The sequence below is a fragment of the Marmota monax genome, unplaced genomic scaffold (assembly GCF_021218885.2).
Source record: "Marmota monax isolate L192 unplaced genomic scaffold, Marmota_monax_Labrador192_F-V1.1 WCK01_AAM20220418_F8-fsc00099, whole genome shotgun sequence".
In the NCBI taxonomy this organism is placed as follows: Eukaryota; Metazoa; Chordata; class Mammalia; order Rodentia; family Sciuridae; genus Marmota; species Marmota monax.
In genome coordinates, this window is record NW_026692126.1 from 6,010,153 (window position 1) to 6,037,801 (window position 27,649).

At 36.2% G+C, this 27,649-nt stretch overlaps 1 protein-coding gene across 2 annotated transcripts in view; it reads right to left on the reverse strand.

Moving 5' to 3' along the window:
- Nucleotides 1-6,417: 6,417 nt before the first annotated feature.
- Nucleotides 6,418-27,649, reverse strand: part of Nek7 (NIMA related kinase 7) — a 129,105-nt gene continuing 107,873 nt past the window's right edge. Inside the window, exons 8-10 of one of the 2 annotated variants that reach the window (XM_046464835.2) lie at nt 25,535-25,629; nt 21,975-22,088; nt 6,418-9,159 (exon numbers count right to left, since the gene is read on the reverse strand). In XM_046464835.2, the coding sequence (XP_046320791.1) occupies nt 9,049-9,159; nt 21,975-22,088; nt 25,535-25,629 (320 nt within the window). In that variant the 3' untranslated portion in view covers nt 6,418-9,048. The remainder of the gene's footprint in view (nt 9,160-21,974; nt 22,089-25,534; nt 25,630-27,649) is intronic. The other variant, XM_046464847.2, reaches the window with a different exon arrangement.

Below are 27,649 nucleotides of genomic sequence, written 5' to 3' on the forward strand. Positions count from 1 at the left end.
CAAATGCTTTTTCTGCATCTATTGAGATGATAATGTGATTCTTTCAGTCTGTGATGAATTACACTTACTGACTCTTGTATATTGAACCAACCTCGCCTCACTGAGATGACACCAATGTGGTCTTGGTGCACTATCTTTTTGAAGGGTTTCTGTGAGTGATTTGTGAGTATTGAGATTTTTTTGCATCCATATGCATCAAGAATATTGGTCTGAAGTTTTCTTTACTTGATGTGTTTTTGTCGGGTTTTGGTGTCGGGGGTGATATTGTCCTCATAGAACAAGTTAGGAAGAGTTTCTTCCTTTTATCATGTAATAATTTGAGGAAGATACATTGAGGGCCACAGCCAAGTCGGGATGAGGCATGGCATTTTTTCCAGAAGTAGTGGTTGAGAGGTGACGCCAGCGAGCCATTAAGATGATGACTTTTGAGTTCTCGCGGAGTTCCCGTTGAGTTCTGGTTGAGCTCTCACGGGGATTCCTGAAGAGTTCGCATTAGTTGGGGAAGTGCCAGAGGAGGGATTTCCGGTTGGTGGTTCCTGGAGGGGCCGCATGGCGTTCTGGAGAGTTCCTGGGGAGCATGTGTGGAGTGTGCTGGTGGAGTTCAGAAATAAAGTTTGTTCCTCTTGAGTGGCTAGTGATTTGTGCCCAGCCAGACTGCAGCAAAGATGGATATCAGCTCTCTAAACATATGGTAGACTTGTCTGAGGATTCATCTGGTCCTGGGCTTTTCTTTGAAGTCATCAAGAAGCCTACCAACAATCTCAATACTTGAAATTGATTTGTTTAACTTTTCTGTATCGTGCTCCAATTTGGGTAGGTCATGTCCCTAGGAACTTACCGATATCTTCAAGATTTCCTAGCTTATTTGAAGTAGACTTTCAAAATAGCTTCCGATTATCCTCTATATTTCAGTAAGTCTGATATTTCCATTTTCATCATGGATTTTAGTAATTTGCATATTTTCTCTTGTTAGTTTGGCTAAGGGTCTATCAATTTCAGAGAACCAACTTTTTGATTTTTATCTGAGTCATTGATTTCAGCTCTGATTTTAATTATTTCCTGTCTTCTATTGATTTTGGTGGTGTTTAGTTTTCTCTAGGGCCTTGCAATGTGTAATGTTAGATTTCTTTATATCGTTCTGTTGTGTTAATGTGTGAGGTCAATTCTATGAACTTTCCTCTTAGAACCACCTTCATACTGTCTCAGAAATCCCCATGTGTTCCATGATTTTATCGCTTAAGTAGTTCATCCCTGATTTCTCTTGCTATCCATTTATTATTTAATAGTGAATTACTTAGTCTCCAGGTATTAGAACACTTCTATTTTTTTCTTAACAGTTTTTTTTTTTTGTGGGGGTTACTGGGGATTGAATTTGGGGTCACTCAACCACTGAGCCACATCCCCAGCCCTATATACGGACTCATTGAGTTTCTTAGTACCTTGCTTTTGCTGAGGTTGGCTTTGAACTGGTGATCCTCTTGCCTCAACCTGAGGTTACAGGCATGTGCCACCACACCCAATTGACTTGTAATTTTATTCCATTATGATCTGATCTAATGCAGGGTATTATACCTTTTTGTAGTAGTTGCTTTGTGTCCTAAAATATGGTTTATTTTGGAAGAATGTTTCCTGTGAAGCTGAGACGAAAGTGTATTTGGTCTCATGAATGAAATATTCTGTATATATCCATTAAGTCTAAATTGTCTTTTTTATTTCTGTAGTTTCTTTAGTTTTTGTTTGGATGGCCTAGCCATCTAGTGTAAGAGAGGCATGTTAAAATTACCCAATACTATTTTGTGGTCTATTTGATTCTTGATATTGAGAAGTATTTTTTTGATATGTCAATGCTCCATTGTTTTGGGCATAAACGTCATTGATAAATAATTCCTTGAACGAGTATGAAATGGCCTTCTTGGTTTCTTCTATTAACTTAGGCTTTAAATATACTTTATAAGACATAAGAATTGAAACCCCTGTTTACAAGATTCTGGTGAAAAATAGTTTTTTTACCATCCTTTTACTTTCAATCTGTAGATATTTTAGGGGTGTGTTTCTTGAAAACTACATGTTAAGTGTTTTTTTATTCTCCAGTCTCCCAGCCTATGTCTGTTGATATGAGTCCATTAGCAATGACTGTTATTATTGAAATCACTTTTTTCCTGTCATTTTGATTTCTAGTTTTTAATTGAATTATTCTCCAGTGACATACTACTCCAATTGAGTTTCACCCTCTGCTGGTTTTCACTTGTATTTCCCATTTTTTCATAAAATACTTGATTGAGTATGTAGTGCTGGCTTTGTAGTTGTGAATTCTTTTGTTTATCGTGGAAGGTTTTTACCTCATCTTCAAATATGAATACTAATTTTCCTGGATACAGTATTCTTGGTTGGCATCCCATTTCCTTCAGAGCGTGGTATGTATTCAAAGACCTTTTAGGGTATGTGTTGAAAAATTGGCTGAGATCTGGATTGGTTTACCTCTAAAGGCAACCAGACTACTTAAAAAAAAATCCTAACCTTATTCTTTAAGGCATTTTCATAAGAATGTAACTAGGAGTGGGTCTGTTGTAATTTTGTATATTTGGAGTCCGGTATGTTTCCTGTTTGACTTTCCATTTCATTCTAGTGCTTCCTGATAATCCACTGTCTTATCTCCCTTTACTACATGTTTCTAAAAATATTTATTCTTCCTCTTTCTTGGCGGTTTGATGGCTTACTGCACTGATAATGTTTTCTTTTGTTTCTCTTCTGTGCATCTACTACTTGGATTTGTACTTGAATACGTTTTTATTTTTGGATGTAGGACTGTATAATGTATTTAAGACTACAATGGAGATCATAAATTCTGCTTTTGCTTATCTCAGGTCTTTATTTCCTATCCATTTATGAAGGATAGCCATGCTTGATAGATTAAAAATGATTGGCAATCATTTTCTTTCAGGAATGTGAATTCCTAAAAAAAATTTTTTTCCCCTGGCCTGTAGGGTCTGCTGAGAAATCTGCTTTTAATCTAACAAGGATACCATCAAATGTGAGTTGGCACTTTTCTCTTGCAGATTTTAAGTAGTTTGCCTCACATTTGTGATTTATTTATGTGTCATGGTGAAGATATTTTCTGGTCATGTCAGTTCAGGGTTCTATGAGCCTCTGTACCTGGATATTGGCACATTTCCCAAGATGAGGAAAGTTTTCTGCTACTAAATCATTGAATAAGTTTTCTAAGTCCTAAATCTTTACCACCTCACTTTAAGATATTCCAAAGATGCAGAAATTTGCTCATTCAATGGTGTTCCAACTTTTTAAAATGTTCTCTTCATTCTTACTACTGCTACTGTATACCTTCTCATTACTGTTCCTCTTCCTTCCTTTTGTTTCTAAATGGGATTTCAAAGAACTGTCTGGAAGTTCAAAATCTTCTGCTTGATCTAGTCTATTGTTTACTTTCAACAATTTAAATCAATTTATTCAGATCTCCACTCAAGATTTGTTTGCTTTTCAAAATCTCTGCTAAATTTCTCAAGCATGCCCTGCATTATATTCATAACTTCAATTAATGATATTCTTTGGGATCTCACTGAGCTTTTAAAAATAAATCAAATTTTGTGGCATCTCATCCATTTTTTTCAAATATGTTGGTAGAGAATAACTATCTTTTGTGTAATATTAACTACTTTAATATATCTTGTGCTCATTTGTTCATCTTTTGTATTAGATTGTGTGAGAGACACTTAGTAAATAACCTTAAAACATGTCTGGAATGTCATTTTGTTAAGCAACGCTGGCTTTAGTTTTAGCTGGACACTACAGTGAAGTCTCTTATTGACTTCTGGGCTTGTCATTAGTGTATTTGGGTACAGTGTGTGGCATGTCTGAATTTGGAGACCCATGTTTCTTTGGGCCAAGCAATATTGAGAGCAGGCTGGCAGTTTAGGCAGGTCTGATATAGATAGTAATAGTTATTGAGTGCTCATTGTGTGACTACTCTTAAAATGGGAGTTGTGACCCCAATTGGGTGATGGTAGTTTCCTCAAGTACTGTTGGTGGCACTAGTAGTGGTAAAGGACCTCTGGAGCATCTGTTCTTTGACCAGACAGTGGTGCAGGGTTAGACCCTGTGTAGAGAGACAGTGGCAGGAACCTCAACACCAACTATGGAGTGCTCACAGCCTGTCTTGGCACCAGGGCATGGTCTGGCAGGGGGTGGGGACAACTGGCAGTGGAAACCATAGAGGTTGGTGACAGCAAGAACTGTGGTATTTCTCTCTCTCCTGGATTCTATTAGTGTCCACTGGGGAGTAGGACCTCAGTTCCTGTGGACATGCATACCCAGGGATTGTGCAATGGCAGTGCTTTTCTGTCCCTTCTCCTTCGGCTATCATACCTTCCAGGGAGTGAACGAGAGTGGAATATGAGTAGAGCCAGGCTGTTTCCCTCTAGTACTCACTTGGCAGTGTGTGCCTGAGGCAGGGCAACAGCCCAAGTTACAGCATTGCTCAAGGTTGCCTGAGCCTGCCAATCTGTGCAGGTCAGCAGTGAAATTATGGCCCCACCCCATGTACAGCACAGGGAAGGGGCAATGGGAACTGCTCCCAACTGTGTGGCTACCTGGCTTCAGTCCTAGCACAGGCTCAAACCCACATGTTGCCCGTCATACTCTGGGTCTCAGAAGGCAACTTTCCTGATCCCTTGGTTATCAATGGCAATGCCCCTCCATTCCCCTCTTGAGGAACATAATGCTCACTAATTCAATAAAAAGTGACACGTGGCATTGTTAAAAATGCCACAGTGCATGACAAGAGGGAAGTACTTTCTGACATTTAGGATCTAGCAGGGAGATAGAGATTTAAAAATCACAAGAGGCTGGGCAGTGGTGGCAGAGTGCATGCCTAAGATCCTAGCACCTCGGGAGGTTGAGAAAAGGAGAATCTTAAGTTTGGGACCAGCCTCCACAACTTGAGACCACCCTGTCTCAAGATAAAGTATTTTTTTAAAAGTGTGTGTGTGGGGGGGGGGGCTGGGGATGTGGCTCAGTGGTTGAGTGCCCCTAGGTTTAAATCTACTTGTTTTGTTATTTTTTTTTTTTTGGTAAGGCAATTTGGCCACACTTGAAGTAAGCAGTAGAAAAACAGGATGTCATATGGGTGGTTCCAACATCAAAAAAAAAAAAAAAAGCAATTAAAGTTAGCTTTCTAAGACGTTTTTTTAGAAAAAAATCCAAATTAGTAGCCCTTAAGTGAAAAAGTTTATGGGGCCTATTCAAATTGAACTACAAGAGAACAACGCAAAATGGTTAGAAGTGTAGTTTTGATTCCCATGGTTTTTCTATACACAAGTTATATTTATCAAGCACTTGTTTTGCATGACTCTGCACTAAGTCTTCAAAACGCATTACAAAGTAATTCTCCAGTAGGGTTAGTAAATAATATTCTTAGGAGAAAGGAAGGTTTACAGAAATCACCCACGTTATATTTCTAGAAAGGAATGAAAAATTATTTGCTATGTATTAATATTCATAGTGAAAATTAAGAAAAACCTGTTTAAAAGATGTTATAGAAACTTCAAATTAGGATTTAGAGTTTAAAACTAGATTATTGCAAGCAAACAATGAAATCAATGCATAAAATTAAAAATCATTCTCAAACCTCAACTGAAAATAAATGGTATTAGCTCACACATCTTTCTCTGAAAGGTCTGATAAGTCTGTTTAACTCATTACTAATTTTATCAGAAACTCACATGTAATAGAGTAAAAACTGAACTATCAAAACATTTTTTTGTAATTTTGAGTTTCTTAAAACAACTGCACCAACTTATGGTTCCTGTAGCTGCACTAATACATTTATAAACATATATGCTTCGTATTGGCTTTTCCAAATAAGTATCCTGAAGTTTAAATAGTCTTAAACTTGTGGCTAAAATTTAATTTACAATTATGAATACACAACCATTCGCACAACCAAATCAAAGATAAGTACAAATTATAAAATTCATCATTGGCTATTTGGCACGTGATGTGTAAGGTATATCCACTCACTCTACCACTGTTCCGGCAGGTTTTACAATGCTCAGAACACCTTTGCCTCAATGTTTGCAGGCATAGTAGTAAAAGAACATCAAACACATAAAATATTTGCAGCATTATTAGCAGCCTGTTAGTGACAAGACTTGAATCCAGTGTTAAAAAAAACTTCTTGCTTTGAACCTTTAATATTTAGAAAGCATTTCTCAAAGACAGAAAACAAGGCACTGAACAGGAACATTAGATGTGCCATACAATGTGTATTCAAAAACTAGTTTGTCACAGCTGTATTAGTCTTGACTGTTTCGATCCTTAGGTTTGTCCAAAATGCCTAAAGGTAGGGAAATGCATGATTGTTCCTGTAGGATACATGAAATAAGTAGACTTTGCCAGGGGAAATCAGATACACAAATTATACAGTACTCAGTTTTATTATATATTAGGAGATTGTACAATTTTCAAAGCTAGTAACAGGATCTTTTTCTAAGTGTATTTAAAACATAACAAAATAAAAGTATTTCACAAAAGTCCATATTACAGTACTATTGAAATATGAGGCATAGACTAATTATGTATTTATGGGTTATAAACAATACATTCATTTTAAAGAATAAACAATGTGAATAACATCTTGGTTAAAATAAATATCATGGTAAATGTTAACGGCAACACCTGAAGTATATGAATACAAGGAAGGTGTTTTGTAATAGACACTACATAGAATGGTAGAGCATTCATGAAATGGCTGTATCTTACTAACTTTACAATCATTGCACGTTGTTGAGCACTTTATTTATATAGATACCCTTCATTCACCATTCCTAAACCTCAACATACAAAAGTTACTAGAGGCTTTCCCCTGAGTAACTGGTACCAATGTTTAAATAAGGTTTAGAATCAGATGTACCTTCTAATTTCTACTTTTCAAATCAACTCAAATGTTTAAATCTCAGAACATTCATAGGCAATTAGAACTTGCAATCATTAATTTTTTAAAATTCTCTCACTCTAAATTTGATTTTTTTTTTTTTTTTTACCCAGTGGTTTCTTCAGGAAAAATAGGAACACTAGGATGAAAAAGAGATCTGAAACGGAAGTTTGCATCAATAGAAAATAGTAACACATTCCTCTGACCAAACTCTCCGCAGTCACTTTTCAGCAGAAAGGCTCACTAAGAAATCTTGTCACTGCAAGGGAATTAAGCTAATGAACTTTACATTCATGGGTTCAAGACTGCAAGGAAGAGGATCTGTTCTAACCAGAGAGATCTCTTAGTCAATTATACTATATTAAAACAACAGTGACACTAACGGTCAACAAAACCACATCTGTTCAGGCTTCTGGGGATAAACCTATTGATGCACAGTGTAAGTGTTATGAGTCATTAGAATCTGGGAAATACAATGCATCCAGCCCTCATTAAAAACACCAGGTTTCCTTTGCCTATTCCTAGGTTGCACATATCTGAAAGGTAGTGTTTTCTATCAAATTGAAAGATGTATACTGTTTGCCCTGTATATAGTCTGAAAGTATTCAAATGAGCCTAAGAAAACTACGGTGGGGGAAGCCAGCAGTTGTATTGCCTGAACATAAGGTTTTCAAGTTGGCAAGATAATCCAACCCAAGGCTTTGTGGTGGCATGCACAGCATCCTTTAAGAGTGACTGCCACTCGGTGTGAAAATTCTGTAAAGAACTGGTTGCTACATTCAGGGAAAACACATCTCCATAACAGCATTTACTAAACTCTACCCATTTCCTTGAACTATATTAAGCATTACCATCTCTGTCATCTTCATGCTTACACAGTACTCTGCTCAAGTTTCTCAACAGAAATATTAATGTCACAATTCTGGCCGTAGTAATGGCCAGTTTTCATTTCCTTGAACACTTAAAAATTATAACATTGTCAAATGAAAACTATGTCAACATTCACAGGTACATTATAATACACATCCTTTCTTCCTCTAACAAAATAAAGTACTTGTATACAAGGTGGCCCAAATATTTTAAGTTTTCAATCTGAGAAATTGTTGGTATACTGAAAATTTCTCAAAAGGGAATTATGTTCTCAAAATCTGAAACACTAATGGATAAAATGAACATAAAATATAAATAAGAAAATAACTTGAATATAAAAATTTCTGAAGGGGACCAGTCAGGACTTTAACAAAACCTATGAATAAAAACATATGCTTACATTATAGTGTACAATGAGATAAAATGCCTTTAGGTTTATAAAGAAATCTAGTACTGCAAAATTATTCAAATATTTTTCAAATGTACAAATATTAAAAACAAAAGCCTTGAGCAAGGTGCAACTTTAAAAATTACTCACACCAGCCAAACAAATCCTTAACCACTTTTTAAATGGATTCATTTATACCATTTAAATGCAGAGAATATCAGTGATATTAAAGCAAAACAAAGACTTTTCAGTGTCTGACTCACATTTCATCCCCAAATCTTTTCACATTTAATAGTTGCATTTTGAATGTCTAAGCTGAGTTTTAAATGTTTCTCAAAGTCTGTTTACACTTATTAGAATAACATATCTGAAAGCTACAATGCTAAGAACTAAGACACATACTTCAAATGTTAAAAATCACAAAGGTTCACAATGGTGTTCATTTCAATATCCATAAATGACTAAAAAGCAAAAGTCAAATATTCAGATACTTTTGATCAGGTTTCACACCCCTCCTGATGTGTGCCAAGTGCACTTCCAATATTTGGCACTCAGTCTATCGGCAGAAAATGCCATAATTCTAAAAGCCTTTAGCTACGGGGGGAAAAAAAAACTCTCACTTGCTTTCCTAACATGCATTTTCATAATCCTGAAGACATTCTGAGTTTCCATAAAGGTGATTTTGACTGGTACAAAATGAAGCTTACATGAAAACTGGTTAAGGATTCAAAGCACATTAGCTCTGAAATACTAATCTTAATATCCAGACAAAACGGGGAGAGGTATGATTTGCACAAAAATACTTTAAATATTTTCTTTATATTCTTCATGATCTTATGCACGTTTAGCTGCTTGCAGTGCATGCGTGCATCCTCTTGGCCACATCATAGACATAGGTGATGTCTGGTCGCTTCTCTGGATCCGGGTTGATACACATATTGACTAACTGTCGTAGCTGCAAAGAAAGGAAAATGTGACACTTAAACCAACTTTAAGAAATTTTGAAAGTATATTTTCTGACAGGATATTCCTTCTACTAGAACCATATATGACTGCTGTCAGTGACTTTACAATTAAGTTGTTTTTTAAAATAAAGAATATAGTTAATTTTAATTGAGGTATTATTTTTTTCCATTTTCTTATTAAATATAATCATTGGAGAGTATTAATGTCAAGAATTGTCCAGATTTTTAAATGGATTTTTTAGAAGTCGAAGACAACAGGAAAGAACGTTTTTAACTATGAGGCTGCAAGCTAACTGTAGCTTATACACATTTAATCTAGAACTTATATTTGCCTTGATTATAAGCTTAAATTTTCATAAAAGGCAATAAGGGTAGATGTCTACCTCATACATTCAACCTGAACCGTTTCATATAAATGTACAAAAGTCCAATATGATCTTACAGGAGTAAGTAAAGTACAAGCAAGGGAGATGATGAATGTTATGTTATAATAAACTTCAAGGATTAGAATAAGGAAATCCTTCACTTCTGGTTCAAATCCACCAAGTAGAATACAGGATTTTATTCTGAATTCTAATTACCACTAGTTTAGGAAATAGTCTTAAATAACACTACATATGTCCTTCCATATCCAAATTCTTCTGCCTCATGAGTATTTCAGGCATTCTGAAAACCTTTATACACTAACTCCTTTGGCAAGTAATATTAGCATGTAGTAATAAGTAACTTTTTCATAGTCCTTCTACCACAACACCATTTTCAACTACAAGAAACAAAAGCTGTTCCTTTCGTGGGCTGACTTCATTAGTACCACTGTGTGCAGGGCTAATGCCAGGAAGAGATGCTATTCTGAAAGTGCAAAGGAGCTGGTCCAGTTTGGTTCCCACCTTGCACTGTCTCCTCACCTAATCTTGCTGAAGACACTTTGCAGCCTCGTGTCCTGAGGGAAATCCCTGGAGGATTTTCCTCAACTGTTAGTGAGGCTGGAGATGATCAGTGTTCTCCAAGCTCTCATTTCCTAACTCTAACAGAATACAATTTTAATGACTCAGTGTTAGTCACACGTGGAAATTTGATAATGCTGGATGGCAATATTGTATCTGAGAAGGCTGGAAGATATTAGATTTACATTCTGTGCAAAAGAGCACAGCGCTATGTAAGGCATTTTACTATGGTGATCGAGAAATATAAATCAGAAGGGGGGGTACATTTCTCTTTAAAACAAAACACGTCGAGTTATATACTACTCAAACGCTAGAAAAAAATGATACATACAAAAAGGGTTCTGTAGAAGTCACCCACCATTAATGCTTTTAGAGACTTAAAACGATGAAGCAGACAGGATGGCAGAAAAGGAAAACAGATGGGAAAGAAATCACTACTTAACCAAAGAAGAACTAGATGCAATGACTCTTAAATTTACAATACTGTCACAGTCTTGAAGCTAGTTCAGGAAACCTCACCTGTCTAATACTTCAGAACACAATGGAATTCCTGGTCCCAAGTTTTCCTGGCTTGAGGAAAAACCACCCAAGGCTAGAGAAGGAATGATGCAAGTCTGGCTGAGGATGGCGGCTCTCGAAAGTTTTAAAAAGGAGACTAAACAGTGGGAACACAGGGAAGCTCTTGAGACGTAACTGCTCCTAAAGGACAACATGTCAACCAGTAACCATCTTGTAGAAAGAGAAAGGAAAAAAACTGTTGATCTGGCTCCATTGGTAGGTTCACTTACCAAAGATGAAAATTTATCTTGTCATAAAGATACTTCCACAGAAATCAGCAACAGACCATATAAATTCAAATGTGAAGTATGCATACCTGAACATACTTATGCATCAAATATATTTTTTCTAACCTATGTGCTATTTAATTACTAAAATCTGAAAAATCCTCTAAAACATGGTTTGGCAACGACTCTTACTGACTTGCTACACGAATATTTCTAGAGGATGTATGCCATAAGAGACATGGACACAATAAATCAAAGTACCCATCCCTAAAGGAAGGCTTATGGGTCAAGGTGAGTGACTTTTTAGATGCCCAACTCTCTTCCATCCTTTCTACCCTACTCTGCCTCTCCTTCCATTATTCACTTTTGTCCAATAAATTCTTCGAGTACTATGTACCACTTCATGAGGTGGCAAGGATGAAGTGACGAATGAGGCAGACAAGACACCTGCCTTTTTACAGTGTACAATCAACTGAGCAGAAACAAATACTAAGGAAATATTAATAAACTAGGGAGGAAATGGTATTTAACTACAAATGATATATATCCCAAGAAACACTTGTGAGACATAGGTAAGATTATGTGGCTGCCCAGAAAAGGGAATAATTACTTTGCTCTTTTCTGGGTGGTTCTACTTCAGTCATGGAAGGTAGCCAGCGACCACCCTTCCTAGCATTTGTAACCATCAGCTGGAGGCACGCTGGCACCCACTTGGATGTTCCGTTCAGAACAAAAGTTTGATAGCCTGGGGCTTAATGTTAGCTTCCATTTTAGTCTCTGCTTCCCAGGGCCATAACGTGTTCCTCAGACTTCTGACGGGACACCAGACATTTTAAGGACCGCTCGCTATCGTTTCTGGCCTGGTTGTGCTTTGTATCTGAAATTTCTAAGCCCTTTCATCCTAGTCCAATCCTCTCGTGGATTTGTCATTCACTTCTAGACCTTCAACTATTTTGGCATTTCCTTCATAGTTTCCTTTCTAGGTTTGCTTTCTTGGAAGATCATTCCTGTTAGTCTTTTTTCCTCCAACTGATAGCTCTGTCATCAGTTTTCTTTCAACATACTGCTGATGAAATTTCAACTACAAGATTTTAACAGCGAGCCATTGCCCTCTGGAAAAATGTGGGCTTCTAAAATCTGTCTCCTCTTTACCCTTCCAGCCTCACATCTAAGCCCCAAACTCCTCCTTTCTCTAGTCCCACACTATATTCTAACTGTAATGCAGTTCTGTGGTCAAACTATTATGCCCCTATATTTTTATTTTGCTCCTTTGCTTATAATACCTCCCTCAAAACCTATCTTCTAAGGCCTTTCTTCACGACCCTATTTGCCATAAGAATTCATTGCTATTTGGCCTCCATTGTACTTGTCACTTGTGCTCACTGGCTTTTTTTAAATAAAAGAGCAACTCTGACTTACAGAAAGAGAGGAGTTTCTGTGAGATGGTAGGAGCTGAAATCTGAAGCATGAATATGATCTTAACTCACTAAAGGAATGGAAAGAAAGCTGAGGAAATAACAAAGATGCTCAGCCCAAACTAAGAGGTATAGGACAGTGATGGCAACTACTTCTGAATGATTAGGGAGCAAGAGAAATGAAATATAATAAGCTGAAGTCATAGACTTAAGGACTTAGAATCCATTCATCCAGGCAACTGGAAATCGGTATTGAAGCCAGGAGGGGGAGACACAACTAGAGCTCCACTTGAGTACATACTTTCTTGGTAAGATGGACCACAAAGAGAACAATGTCAGCAGAACAAGCCAATTAAGTTCCTCTAGGATTTCAGACAAAAAGTATGCATCACGAAGCTTTCACCTGGGCATCTGAAAGTATATCATTAACAGAAAAGAGAATGAGACAGAACACTGAGTTTTGAAGATAGCACATTTTTAGGCTACTGATATTTGGGTAGAAATAAGTCCCTGAATTTTTGGTTTCATTCTGTATCCATATCTAGAGTTATGTCTAAAAAACATTTGACTTTGCTAGACATGGAAGATGGTTCATGTGACATATTACCCTATACTTACAGTGTGAGATTCTCTCACATACTCACGTTTTAAGGGGAGGTATCATTCTTGATTATAATATCAATTTTTTGACATACTGGGGATTAAACCCCGGGCCTCACATACGCTAGGCAAGCACTCTACTAATCAATATCTCCAACCCTTTTTATAATTTACTTTTAGACAGGATCTTACTTAGTTGCTGAGCTGAACTCAAATATGCAATCCTCCTGTCTCCCAAACTAGTTGACTTCAGCCATGTGTCACCATCTCCAACCTTAACGTCACGTTATAGACCAAGAAATTAACAACCACTTAAAAAATGATAAAACATGAATTGGAACCCTAGTCACTTACTATTAATAACGCAGGTCTTCTCCACTTGCCATAGTGGAAAGCTTGCTTTTACTTGGTCTCCTGGTTTGACTCCTTCATGATGCTTTGCATGCATAATGATTAGCAGTAGGTAACACTAACTGGTTAAATTTCAACTCATCAAAATAAAGAAATGCCACTTGGGTTGAAGTAGCATGTGGGTTGGCAATCGGGAGAGCCAAGTTACTGGGTGGTCATGGGAGTGGAGAAAGTAACATTTCAGGTACTTCATTCCACAGAGAGATTGGTCTGACTTTATCCAGTAAACAGTGATGAGATGCCTCAAATTTTAGTAAAGGTGTTCAAGTGAAATCACTCTTCCTTCCCCCTTGAGCAAATCAAAAGAATAGGATCCACGTCCTTATCCAATAACATACAACCTTAAACAGAGTCCCCCATGGTAGGTTCTACAAAATTTTTGCCAAGACAAAGTAAAACTTGGGATGACCCTATAATGGATATAATTCACCATTACAGTTTGGGATGAGGTAACTCCTTTTGCAGTGTGCAAGATGACATACTCCTCGAGGAGCATATTCATTTCTAAAACTGCTTTAATGCTTCCATTTGAATTTTAATAACCACTACTTAGGTCTGTAGAGGACACTACTTATGGATACTTACATATTTCTTTCATAGCTAAGTTTTTTTCATACTAAGGTAAGCAACTGGTACATTTCCTATTTATAAACAACTAGCTGTATTTTCCGTTGTGCTATGACAGAAAGGAAACAACCAAATAACCTCACCAAAAGCACTTGTTTACCCACTAGGTTAGGCATATTTACATTCCCTGTTGTTGTTCTAAATTTGTACCTTTCTATTAATACAGCCAATAAGTTATGCTTATTATCTCAAATCTTTTAAAACAGTGGATTCCAAAATATACAACTAAAGACTTAGAAATTCTGAGTTCTGTTTAATGTGGTTTTCATAACTAACTTCTAAAAAATGCATCAATACACTATAGTAAAGAGAAATCAGTTGCAATAGTTCACTGGCATAGGGAGAAAAGTCAAATAACAGTGATTAAGAACTGTGGACTATTTTATATCTTCAGCTTTAATAATTTGGTCAAAAATTATTAGACTCATATGGATGGACGAATGTCATTAGACTAAATAAAGTTAGTCACTGCCTTATAATTTTGGGTACATTAAAGGATATCATTGTTAGATGGTAGTTACTTGTGCCTCTGAGATTAGAAAGATAATATTCTTCCTGCTTTCTGATACATAAGTAATTTCAAAAAAAAAAAGCAAAACCCTGAACTTTGCCAGATAGTACTAGATTTTTAAGCTGTTAAATACATACATCAGGTTGATACACTGATACTGAAGGGCGCTCTTTTTTGTAGCTGGTGGACACATCAAGAGGCTGTTTCTTTTAGTTAGGTACTCCATAGAATAGGTTTTCTAAAACTCGAGTGGAAATATAGTCCCCTTAACATTTTCTAATCTAAAGACAACTCTTTATATTCTGCAACTATGGAGGTTTAAATAATGCTGATAAATATCTGCTTTGAGCAAATAGTTCTATGAACCAGTGTATGCATTTTTATGATTTAACTTATTGACTCTCCGTAACAACTCTGTGGTGGGCACTGTTACATAGTTTTACAGAACACTAACCTTCCTAAGGTCATGAAAGCAGAAAAGAATAGGGTCCAATTTGAACAGAGCAGCCTACCTTCAGAGCCCAGGTTTTTCAATAACCATGTTAAAGTGCCGGGGTAAAGTTGTAACTTAATCTGCAGGTTTCCTAATGGTTACCTCTCCACAGAGGTGACGTGGCCTTCCACACAATTGGGGACAGACTATTAGGATGATTTTCAAAGGACTGTCAGCTGTAGCATGAGTTACTCTGGTTTCTAAAATTAATGATTTGCCTTCATATTTCACATGTCTATTTGGATCAAATCACAAGCCAATAAATTTTGTCTATGGCTTGACAACTCATGAGACATGGGCCTGCTTTGTCCATAAGAGATGATCTTAAATATTACAAACATGTTCAGAGTGACAATTTAATATTTCCAATCAGACTTGTTCATCGAAAACAGCAGTAACTCCCTCCAAACAAAATGTACTTGTATTTTTAACTTGAATAGTTTTTTATTCCAAGTCGTGAATTCACATACAACTGTTGCTCAATGGTAGAGCACCAGCTTAGAATTCACGAGGCTTGAGTTTTATGCCCATACCACAAAACCAAAACACTTAGCTAATATGACTTAGTTCTGCCATTCTATAAAAGTTCCTGTAGACCTCCGAAGGAAGTTACTTTAAAATCTTTAAGTCATCCAATACTTAGACATGCCTAATGTAATACCTAGAATCATTGGCAAAGAAAAATGCCAAGATAATTATCTTTGAGGTTTCTGTTTCTAATAGATGGAATCATTTGCTCAAATTTTATGCTTGAATTGGGAGGTAATTCTCCATTTTAAATTGTACAAATCTATCATCAGTAGACATAATAATACTTGGCTCTCATTACCTTCTACTTGTGTATAAAACAAGTGTACTGTTTTTTTTTTTTTAAAGCAAAAGTGAAGGGCCAAATATGCAAAGGCCTTTAAAATGGCAACATTTAGATGAGCAAAATCATAAACCAAAAACAAAATGGATTTTCTGTACCATTCCTAAGGGATTACACAGTCATAAGCCATATAGAAATTAATGAAGTAGATAAAATACTAACACTTTTGATCTATGTATTTCCAGAGAAATATCAAAGCAAGTAGGCTGAAACCAGATATATTAAAGAATGTAACATTCATTGTTGTCAGGGTGATAACCCAATTACAGATCAAGTTCGGTCACATACAGGTAATAACAATAGTGCTCTTTGTGCATTATAGCTTTAGGTCACTAACACAATTCAATAGAATAATAAAGTGTAGTGCTATTTGTACTGTTTCTTTTCCACCCCCATCTTAATCCCTCTGAGACCAATTATGTTATATCAGCCTCCCAGATATACCCAATTTCCATCTACCCAAGGACCTATTTTAGTACCCCAAAGTGGGAGTAATACATTAAAGTACACTATATTTTGGAGCTTTAAATATGTGTATACAAAATGATGAAGTGGATGTAACTAGTACACCAAAGTATTGCTAGTGACTGACTTGGGGGCAGAAGGAAACAGTAATGTAGATATGAGGTACTGTAATGTCTATTTCACAACCAAAGATCGTTCTGTGCCTTTTAAAAACTGAAAGTCTTACAGAAAGTTACATGGTCTATTAGGATATGTGAAATATAGGGCACAGTTTTAGATTTGTCTTCAAGGAACAAGTCTCTGGTATTACTTCAGAAGCATAGGTGAAAAAAGGGCCTGCTTAAATGTTTTTGAAAATAAAAACAAAGCTTAAGGATCTCGTCTCACATGGCAACTTTAAGTAAGGTGGCCAATTGGTAATTTCACCTAAGAATGTCAAACTTACTAAAACTTACAGGTAGGAAAATGAGATGTTAATTGTTTGAGATAATGCGAGTTTTAATAAATGTCACAATTTTAATATATCATATTATCTCTACATTTTGAAGTACAATATTTTCACTTCTTTTGCATTTGACTACAGGAACCACAGAAATGCTCAGATTGATATACCTTCAAATACTTGTGCTCCATTACTGACCTTAAATATTCACAGAACTACATCTTAGAATTGTCAACACCAATTTAAGTAGCATTGGTTGATTTCCGGCAACAACTCTAGGGCATTGATAAAGTTATAATAAAATTTGGCTCTAGCAACTACAAAAGAAATTTAGATAGCTCAAATGAAGGAAAGTTTTACAAACTTCAATATGTGCAAAAATGATCTGACACTTTGATCTTGTTTTCTTTCTTATTTACATATAGCAGCTCTTTTGTGAGCCAAAACAAAGGTCATGTTTTTTGTTCACTGACTCAACTTTCTTAAATCTTCAATATATTCTGACTTCAAAAATGAGGAATTACTAATGTTAACTAAATACCAGTTATAATTTTTAATGCATTTAGTATTTTCCTTAATGATGACCACTGGGGAAATGAAGTATAAACTGAAGATGAACAGTAACACTTGCTTTGCACATTATGAATCAATACATCTATAATATGCAAAATTCCTACCTTCCACAATTCTTCCTTTCAATGTTATGAAGCCCGAAGAGTATTCTGGGTAAATACTTGACATATTTCTACCTTCCCAGTGAGGGAGATTGCAGATGAACATGGTGAAAGGGTAATTCTCAGTAAAACAAATGCATACCCATAAGCACCTGAGTGCTTAGTGTCTTGCGTGTGCCTGTTGCAGGAGAAGGCAGGGAGGAGTCTCTAGAGTCTAGTTTCGGCTCTTAACATTGTCTGGGTCTCTACTTGCTCATATGTAAAATGGGAATAAGGCCATTTAACAAAGGTTGTTAAACTTCTAAAATCACTTTCCTTTCAGACCGATTTTTAAAACAGTGATTAAAGCCACAAAGACATTATATTCTCAAATAACCTGTAAATATCTGAAATAGTTTTGCTCAATAATTAATAATTAGCCATAAGAAAAAATACCATTTCCTTGCATTAGGTTTTGAATACTCTGGAAAATCAAGACTTCCGTCTCAAAAACAATGAAAACGATGCTACAAATTATTACAGTTGAGGGAAGTCACTGTTGGGGTGCACTGCTAAACAATTCCAGGAAAGAGAAAACCCAACTAAGAAAATGAATGAAACCCCTTTGCTGTAGCCCTCGTTTTTGTTTTCTAAATGTGATCTTTCAGGTTGTTTCAATCTACATACGAGAGTCGCATTAAATGACCTAGTAAAACAAATACTTTGGGGGAGAGGTTTAAAGGTACAAAACAGTCTTTCACTTTTCATTAAATACCTAAGGAATACGGAAACTGATCACTGAGCAAATCTGATTCCAAACTTCGTCTGGTTTCTTACAAACCAGCAAGATTTCAAAAACATAACTAGAAGATACTTAGAAAGTTACTAAACATCAGCCATGGAAATTGGTTCAGATCAGAAAGTGCTGTTATAACACTGTACACACCATTAAACAGGTTTAACTATCTTTCCAATGTTCTATAGCGATAACGTTTCTTCTACAGTTCTTAAGTCTGCAACCTAGTATTTTCTTTAACCAAGACCACCCTTATCCTCCTTTCCCATTTCTGCCTCAAACGTACACCTGCAATCCTGTCTTTTCAAACATACAATGAAATATCTAAAAGCAACTACTAAGATGTAATTCTATTCAGCTTTTAAGGTTTTGATGAGAATTTGAGAGTCTTACATTCTTTGGTACTAATGATGCGATTTTTAAAAGTTAACTCAGTATAGTTACTTTACTAAGTTACCAATGTAAACATTCACATTTTTTTAATGTCTCATGAGATTTACCAAATACATAATTTTGATGAATACTCCAGTGTCTCCCAAAGAAATAGTGAAATTGAAGGAAAACAGTCTTATTTCACAGATGTTGCTGCTTATGTACAAGAAGGATAAAACCTTACAGGGAGTAATATCAATGAAAGAAAACCATCGGATCTTCTGAGTAATTTTCTGCCTTATTAGATAATTCTTTGGAGTGGTTTCTCATTCGCTCATCATTGAGTAGGTAGGTCAAGGATTCTGTTTTTACTTCCTTCATGCATCCATCAGTGAGTAATCAAAACTTTTAAAATCATCAGGTCCTAGAGATAAAGGAGAGTCATTGCTCCTGAGGAGCAAAAGATTGACAAGAAGCAACCACCATACATTGTGGGTGCCAAGGAGGAGGTTGAAAGACCCTAGGAAAACAGGAAATGATGTCTAAGCCATGTCTCAAATAGAAGAAATTCACCTGGCAAAGATCAGGAACCTTTTCAGAAAGAGGAAATGCCATCTGTAAAAACATGAAAACTCATGGAGCTTCTAGCAGACCTTGCAGTGGTAGATTTAAAGAATGTGTCGTCATCATTTAGTCTTGATGGCTAAGTCCCAGTCAGATGATCAGCGTATTAAATAATTACTTACACCTGGAAAATGTTTGCTTCACTATACCACTAACACATTTAAACTCAGACATCTAAGGGAAGGCAAATGCTTTCAACATAAGATTTTTGTTAACTATAGTAATTCCCCACAGATAGGAAATGTATATTGTGGCTTCCTTCTAATATCATTCGTGTAGCTGACGTATTTGAATCTAGAACCCTAATTTTGTGCCTATAAATTCAAAAGGAAACATGTGACATACACACCTATTTTTTCCAAAACATGCTATTTTAATAGCACCTAGGTTTTAGAATATCAAACATGAAAAATTTCATGCTTTTAAATGCAGTCATTCCATTTAAAAGTTGATGTGGAAATCCTGTGTTCCTTAAGATTCCTACCAACTGAGTGTGAAGACGGGTATTGCTGGCATTCTTCTGAAATGTTCCTTTTTAATGTTTTTGAGAGGAGTCTTGAATTTGCAGCAATAGATAAATAGGGTAAAATCTCAAATGCATATTTAGTTAGTTAATTTGCTTAACCAGTCTTACCATTTGTGCCACAAAATTGACAATGAATTGGCTTTTTACTTAAGAGTTCATTGTTTGAAAACCTTTTACCACTTCCTACATTTTGCTACACTAACAAAAGGTGAGTGGGAATTTTAAAACTTCTAAAGAACCTACTCCAGGAGGAAACATTTATCATTAAGGCAGCACCAAACCTGATAAGTTTTTGTTGCTATGCTGAAATTCTGCATAATTATTTAACAGAGTTCCTACTTAAGGAGAGAAAATATTAGCACATCTGCATTTCAAAGCTCTTGTTTGGAGAACTCTCGTACATAACTGATCAGATTAAAGTAACATTGTTACATATAGTCTGCATTTTTCTTTTTTTTTTTTTTAAGAAAGAATTACCTTCTATGTTTACCTAGATGATATCGCCTTCTATTTCATCAGGGCATGACAACAGCCTTAACTAATACGAGGAATTCCAATCTTTTTTGGAAAGTACACCACATGTTTTGCTTTATAGTTCTTTTCGAAAACTGGTAACTATATAGAGTGAAGTAAAAAGTGGAATCTATTTTCTTTTCCCAACTCTAAGACCTTCTATCTGGGCCAGACTTTGATATTTGCCCCTTGGCTGAGAATCCGCATATCCAACTTCACACTTAGCTGCAGTGAAGTAGCCCTGCAGGCAGGCCGACTTCAACGAACCACTAGTGGTATCATCATTAAAATCCTGCTGAAGGTCACCATGGTAACCGCCTGCTGAGGCTTCACTGCTGCACTCGGCATCTCCTAATCAGCTACCATGTGAAATGCAAATTCAGACAGTCTGAAAATTAGTCAAGAAGAATAGGGGATGAGGATGCAGATATGTGAAATATTCATGTGCTTCATGGAAAAAAGAAGACAGCATGAATGACACAACAAAGAAAGGCCCCTGACATTCTTGCTATCATTTTGCATTATTGTTCACACCCTACTATATTTCTAGGCCTATGGTTCTGAAGTTGGTTTTGTGAAATGCCATATTTATATTCTAGACCCAAAATAGTAATTAAAAATGGCTAACATAAGAGCATTCACATCAAGTAAAGGTAATATTTCTACATTATCCAGAGTTTATTCTAATTACCTGAATACCAATGCCATAAAGCAAAAAAGTAGGCATCACTGATTATCAGAGTCAAAACTATTAGAAAATGTACTTCATTCATGGAACCCAAAAGCTTTACATGTGGTAAAAAAATTCTTTAGAGATTTATTATTCGAGTTACATGGACTCAATGCTAAGATGGAATGCTATTCGTTTCACAATAGAAAGACTGACACTATTAAGTGAACATTATAGTTTCATATTTTTTCTTTTACTCCTTTCCATTTTCCTGGGGCAGAAAAATCTGTTGCTCCTGAGGTGAGATGTCCTAACACAGGACACTGCTAAGTCCCCAATGAACAGTCCAAAAAGAGCCCCTGTGAACAAGCCTTAGTTGACCTGACATATGCCTGTTCTGTATGCTTCCTGCTTAAATACTGGTACAATCACAATATGTTAAGCTAAAATGGAATACACGTTCTGTATAAACACTGGAGGTTGGATAGAGCCAACACAATTCATTTTAATGGGTTACCACCCCAAGCAAGGTAAAAGCTTCAATCCTACCCAAAATATTTTTAACATGTCTACTGCACTAACCTCAAAACACCTCCCCAAAGGAATCGGACTACAGCAGTGAGGTAGTGACAGGACAGGTACTGTCAAAGGAGGGGGAAGATAAAGCTTAAAGAACAAGGTTCTGAGACATGCAGCAAAGATGTGTAACTCGGGTTTGGGAAAATGTGGCTGTGAAGGAAGGTTTTAATTAGGAGTTAGCCTATTAGGACGGGCCACTAGACGTGTCAATCACTAAACGTGGGTCTGAGCATTAATTCTGCCCTTCTGTGTGTTCAGTCCACTGTGAAGCCAGCTACTATTATCACACCTAGGAAGTGGCCAATTTTACGCCACATGCTGTGTTGTTACACACCCCATTATGAATTGCAGCATCAACTCTTTAAACAAGTCTCCAAGACAAGGGGCAGAAAGAAAAGTGCCATTTCTGCCACCTATACTACTCGATTTTATTTTCTAGTCAAATTCCTAATAAAATCCAAACATTAGCAAAATGATCATGACACACATACAACTGGAAATAACTTACTTCCTCTGAATAGTGATCTGAAGGAAGAGGTGGGTAGTCACACTGTTCTATCTTCTTACACAGTGAGTACAGATTCATTTTGTCACCATAGAAAGGACTCTGTAGGGCAGCCATCTGTAAAATGCTTACAGTGAAACTGATATAGTTACACAGCAACTCACAAGGTGATTGTTACACTGGGTTTGGGGGTGGTGTCGAAGACACAACAATTTTAAACATGCCTTTCAGAGAATTAACTTAGAAATCTTAAACTTTTTTGGTATTTGTCTATGTACATACAATATAACAATATTAAGGAACAGAACATAACTTCATACATATACTAACTAGTTGTTTCGATGGTACTACATCATAGCAAAACTGAGCATCACATACTATAGCTTGCAATGATCAAAGTACAACAAACATGAAACTGAAGTTAAAACTGAATATAATTTATCAATGGTCAAGGATGAGGATGCAAAGCATTTTTTGTGGCTTGCTTTGAGGAAAAAGTCTTAACTATTTGGGGATTAGTTGTATTTTAATTTACAATGAATTGGAACTCAATGTCTGAAAACCTGCAAGTCACAGGTGCATTTTTCAGGCATCCAAATGAGATTTTTATGCAGAAAACCACGACTCAGAAGATGAGCAACTTTAAAGACATTATTGGATTTGAATTTAAAGACAGGGTTGTAACTTGACATTTAAAGTGCAAGCCAGTACTATGGTAAGCAGGGTTACAAACTAAAAATTCTATTTAAAATGTTCGCATCCTGTTGAAAACCTTCTAAATCTTTGAACCGCAGCAGCAAGAATACAACACGGAGTGCCAGGCTGCCCCAAAGTCAGTCACCCTTTTCTACATGTGCTAATAAGTTTGATTTTGGAAGGACAATGTGTACATTCCCCAGACAGGCAGAGTGTGTGTGAAACACGCTGGTCCATGCTGTGCTACTCAGTGAGCGTCAGTGGGGACAGGACAAGCTGAAAATGGCTCTCATCTGTCTTCTGTGCTCCAGACAGGGCTTTAACTCCTTCAGAACCTCAGCCAGGAGGGGACACGTCTGGAAATCGGGCCTGGAGAGCAGCTCGACACAATTTTTACCTCACCTACATTTTATTCACACCTACACAGAACAACCTTGGGAGGAGTTGTTCCACATGAGAAAAAGTAAAAGACGTTTTGAATGCTCCTAAACATTCTACCAGAGAGGAAATTTTTAAAGGAGGAACCACAATAAATCATAGGGTTAAGATGCAAGGACACATGATCAAATAGAACATTAAAAATACTACTTTAAAAGTAACTATAGAAACTATAGTCTCCACGTTTGTAAGACCTTAAGCAAATGTATATATATATATATATATATATTCGTTATCATATGCTAGTTCATTAGAGTACTTTTGTCTCAATACTGCAGTGTTAAAAAAAAAAATCTGAATGTCCCCTAAGGAGTTAAACAGGAATAGTATATTTTCATGCATCTCCTGCTTTGACAGATGAAAAATGTCAACTGTCCTGTTTTTATTTTCAAGCTTTTGCACTATTCATCTGGTTCATTAGTGCATCTCGATGCTGCCCCTGACAGCTGCTCGCCCTCTCCTCCCAGCAGCTGAATTTTTCAGGCTAATTTGATCCTCCACACTGAGACGATCGCTAGAATGATTGACTTGCTCCCTGACCTCCAGGGTCTGACTTTCCTGATTAGTATTCTGGGGGTGTCGGAGGGACGAAAGCCCACTGTCTGTCTTCGGGGCTGGTGGCAGCTCTCTTTTTTTTTGAACTGTAAGCCACCAACCTACAACCCTGTAAGGATGCAATTGCTGCGCTGAACAATAAAGGAAATGTGTAAAACCTACTTTTCCATGTAAAGGTCCGTGTAGCAAAAGCACAGCATCTTGATTTTAATTAGTAAAGTCTACTTTGTTGCATATCAATTAAAAGTCTACTGCTAGTTTTTTTTTTTAAGGTTTGAGGAACATTTGAAAGTCCAATTTTTTGAGTTTAAAATACATTTTCAAAAAAGCCTTCCTATTTTACCATCGTTAATAGTAATTTCTTAGTAGGAAACAATATCTATGGTAAATGTGATGTTATGGCCAAGTTTTTACAACTAAAATGCTGACATTTCTATTATATTCCAATGTAACTGAAGGGCAATAAACCAAATCTTTTACAAAATTCAAGTTCTTGTGTAGCAATCAAGATGGAAATTAATGTTATTTAGCATAAGTAACTAGAAATAATCCACAACACATAACTGAGTTATGAGTGTCTACAGAAATTTTATTTTGATGATCACTTTAAGCAGACAAAAATGGAACACTGTCTTTCAAAAGCACATAGAATGTGAAATTATTTACGTTTTGACATGATTTTGCCAGCCCTAAAAAGCATTATGCAGACTTTCTCCTAAAAGCACATTATCCCTACTGAACATTTTTTCCATTGCTCCATTTAATCTCATCATTAAAATCTAATTTGCTATTTGCTTTTAGAGATTTAAAGGGAAAATGTTGCTTTCATAATCTGACTATGACCTGAAGGACTGTAAGATTATGTTTCAAACATACTATAAGGTAACTAATATTGTCAAGCCCTGTCAACATTGTACCATATTATTTAGAAAATAATATGGTGAACAGAAATCCCTTAACCTCATGTGCATACATGGAATCATTTGATTAAATTTATAATTTTTCATAAAAATTGAGTTCAAGAACATAATTCTTAAGCAATCATTAGTCACTTCAGTAGCAAAAACAATTTTAGGTTCCTGAAGAAAATTGGAATCAGCAGAACACATTTTTCAAAACACCTCCTGATGTTCTACTTCCAGTGATGGCACAATTAAAATAGATACCACCTCATTCATTTAAATTGGGACAAGAGGTACAAAACAGTAGGAAATACATTGGTTTTTATCCATCTACTCTAGTTAACCTTATTGGGATATGAAAGTAAGACTATTCACTTTAGTTAAACCAACTTCGATTCAATCTATTCTTGCCATTCAATTAAGATTATAGAAGTCACCAGCTCGAGAAACCCTTTTATGACATTGTCTATAACAAGGGTATAAAATATTCTAGCAACATGCTTTCTTTTATGAATCCATATTGAACTGCAATATTTCTAGAGGACTGACCAACAATATTCAATCTTCCTTTGTTAAGTACGAGAGAGAATTTCCTGAGCTTTTCTAACAAATTGTTACTCATGGAAATGAACTGTTATTATCCTTAAAGTTGAATTATACTGATGTAAATGTGAAACAAAATACTAACAAGTATGTTTACTTTACATTTATATTTTAAATCTATTTTAATATACCTCTCCTACACTACCCAAGTCTTTTTCGTAGGTGCTCAAATACATATTTTTACATTTTCATTAACCCATTAACAGTATGATTTAAAAACAGGAAGCAATAAGACTGTCACTCTGTATAAAACCAGATATTAACCCAATAAATTCTTAAAAGCCAATTCTTAAACATCCAGGAAAAAAAATTGTAAAGGGAAATAAAGTAAAAATGCATCAGTATATGGAATTTATCAACATGACTTACCTCATATAGTAGACAGCCAAGAGACCAGATGTCAGATTTGAAGTTGTATCCATTTTCATGTATTCTCTCAGGAGACATGTAATAAGGTGTGCCCACTAAAAAACAAGCCAAATAAAACAAGGAATATAAATATGAAGGTACAGCTGTGGTAAGAAATGACAAATTTTAGATTAAAATGTAACCCAAAAATTCATTAGGATCAAAAAATTGTTTTTTCAGAACATAAAACTTAAGATTTCCTCAACTCACATTAAACAGGACATTATTCACATGGAGCTTTATTTTTTTGGAATGGAACTGCATCTCCCAAACAATTAAACGTAATTATTTTAAACTAAATAGCATTTTATGACAACTTCGAACATAAAATCATGCTTGTAGAGAAGCATTCCTCAGAACACAGTTCTGTAATGTAACAAATGTTCTATTAACACTTGACGCCTTCATTACTCCACCTTTAAAAAGAATATAGGTGACTTTTGCACATCAAAGGGCCATATAACACGTGAAAGGGCACTGTCATCTCTAATAGTGTTTGCGTTCCTGCTACTAAGGAGAGCTTTTAAGAGATGGGACATTCTAGACTGCTTTCGTTCATTTAAAAGTGCTAATTTGTTTTATATAGCGATTGTGGAAAATGCCATAGTTGTTTAAAAGCAGGTTGAACGGTTTAAAAGTCACTTAAGTTTTTTTTTAGTGAATCTCTCCAAATTTAGAGGGCTATTTGACCATCCATCATTAGCCTAAGGGGTCTCCTAGTCAAGCAACAGAATCATACTAATTACAAAACTATGATCCTCAAGGTGGAAGTCAGTTTTCTGAAAGAATGAAGTTAAACCTAATGGTCATGTGTGTATGCTACACTATGCTTAAAGTGAAAACATGAACCACTATCCACGGAATTGTACCTGTAACAGAATCCTATTTTACTTATAAAGGGCAGCCCTACTCGGGATGGATGAAAGGAAAGCTTGATAAAAGACATGACAAAATGCAAACATGATACTAATCAGACTGGAAATTTGAATAAATAATTTTATTGTAACATTTTTCTTGAAGACTACTCCATTTGCCAGTTTCGGTAGTATCAGGAAAACAAAACTTTGAGAGCTAGGTGACAGTGGTGTTGTGTAAAGAGTCCTCACCACTTTCACCTGTAGTTTGCATAAACAACAGCAATCACTGGAAATATTTACATACTCTATGCATTTAAGGAAGGATGGCAGGTACAGCTGGAATAATAAACGGGCTCTGCACAGGCTCTTCGTTTCAGGACATAAAGCAAGTGACTGGCAGTGAGGAATGTGCAGAGAGCCTTCACAGAATCCACAGGGGGCAGCTGAAAACACTGAGGCTTGAAGGTTCAGAGTTTACCAAAAGCAAAGGTAATTTTAACCAGTAGCTCTGGGAAACCTGCTGATACATTAGGGGTTTGATAAGAGTGTGAAAGATTGATGATGGGGAAAAAGACGAACAAATGCTAGCATTTTACAGAGATTAGCCCCAGCACAACACCTTAACTGCAACACAAACAGAACTCCAATGACGACCCACAAGTGAAGGGAGCAGAGAAAATGAATGATAAGGAATGCCACTGAAAGAAACTTAAGATCTAGAAAATTCTGACATACAAAGAAGCCTTTCCTAGTGAGCTGCTGGAGGTCATTATAAAGTTACATACTCAGCACTGCTATTTTTAAGCTTAGACAAGATTTTTTCATAATGAACATTTTACACTGTATATATAGTTTATTTCAATGTTACACATTCTGAAAATAAAAATGTAAAGCTGAATAGTCTACTCACCTCCTTGTTCGACACATTTCCAAAAGAGTCACTGTAATGAGTTCATTTGTGTTCTATGCTATTAACGGGGCAAATCCATAATTAACTGAACACAGGCCTAAAAGGAAGGTTCTACTGTCTGCCCATGGCATGCTCCCTAACATGCCCCGCTGCTCAGTATCTCTCAGCAGATGAGCCCGGCCCAGAGCTAAGAGGTTCAGCCTCATGCTGCAGCCTGATTCGTCCTTACCCTTTCGATCTAGTGGAGAGGCCTAAAAGTTTAGGGGCTCAGGAAAATCTGCAGTAGGTTTAAATACGAAGATATAGTTC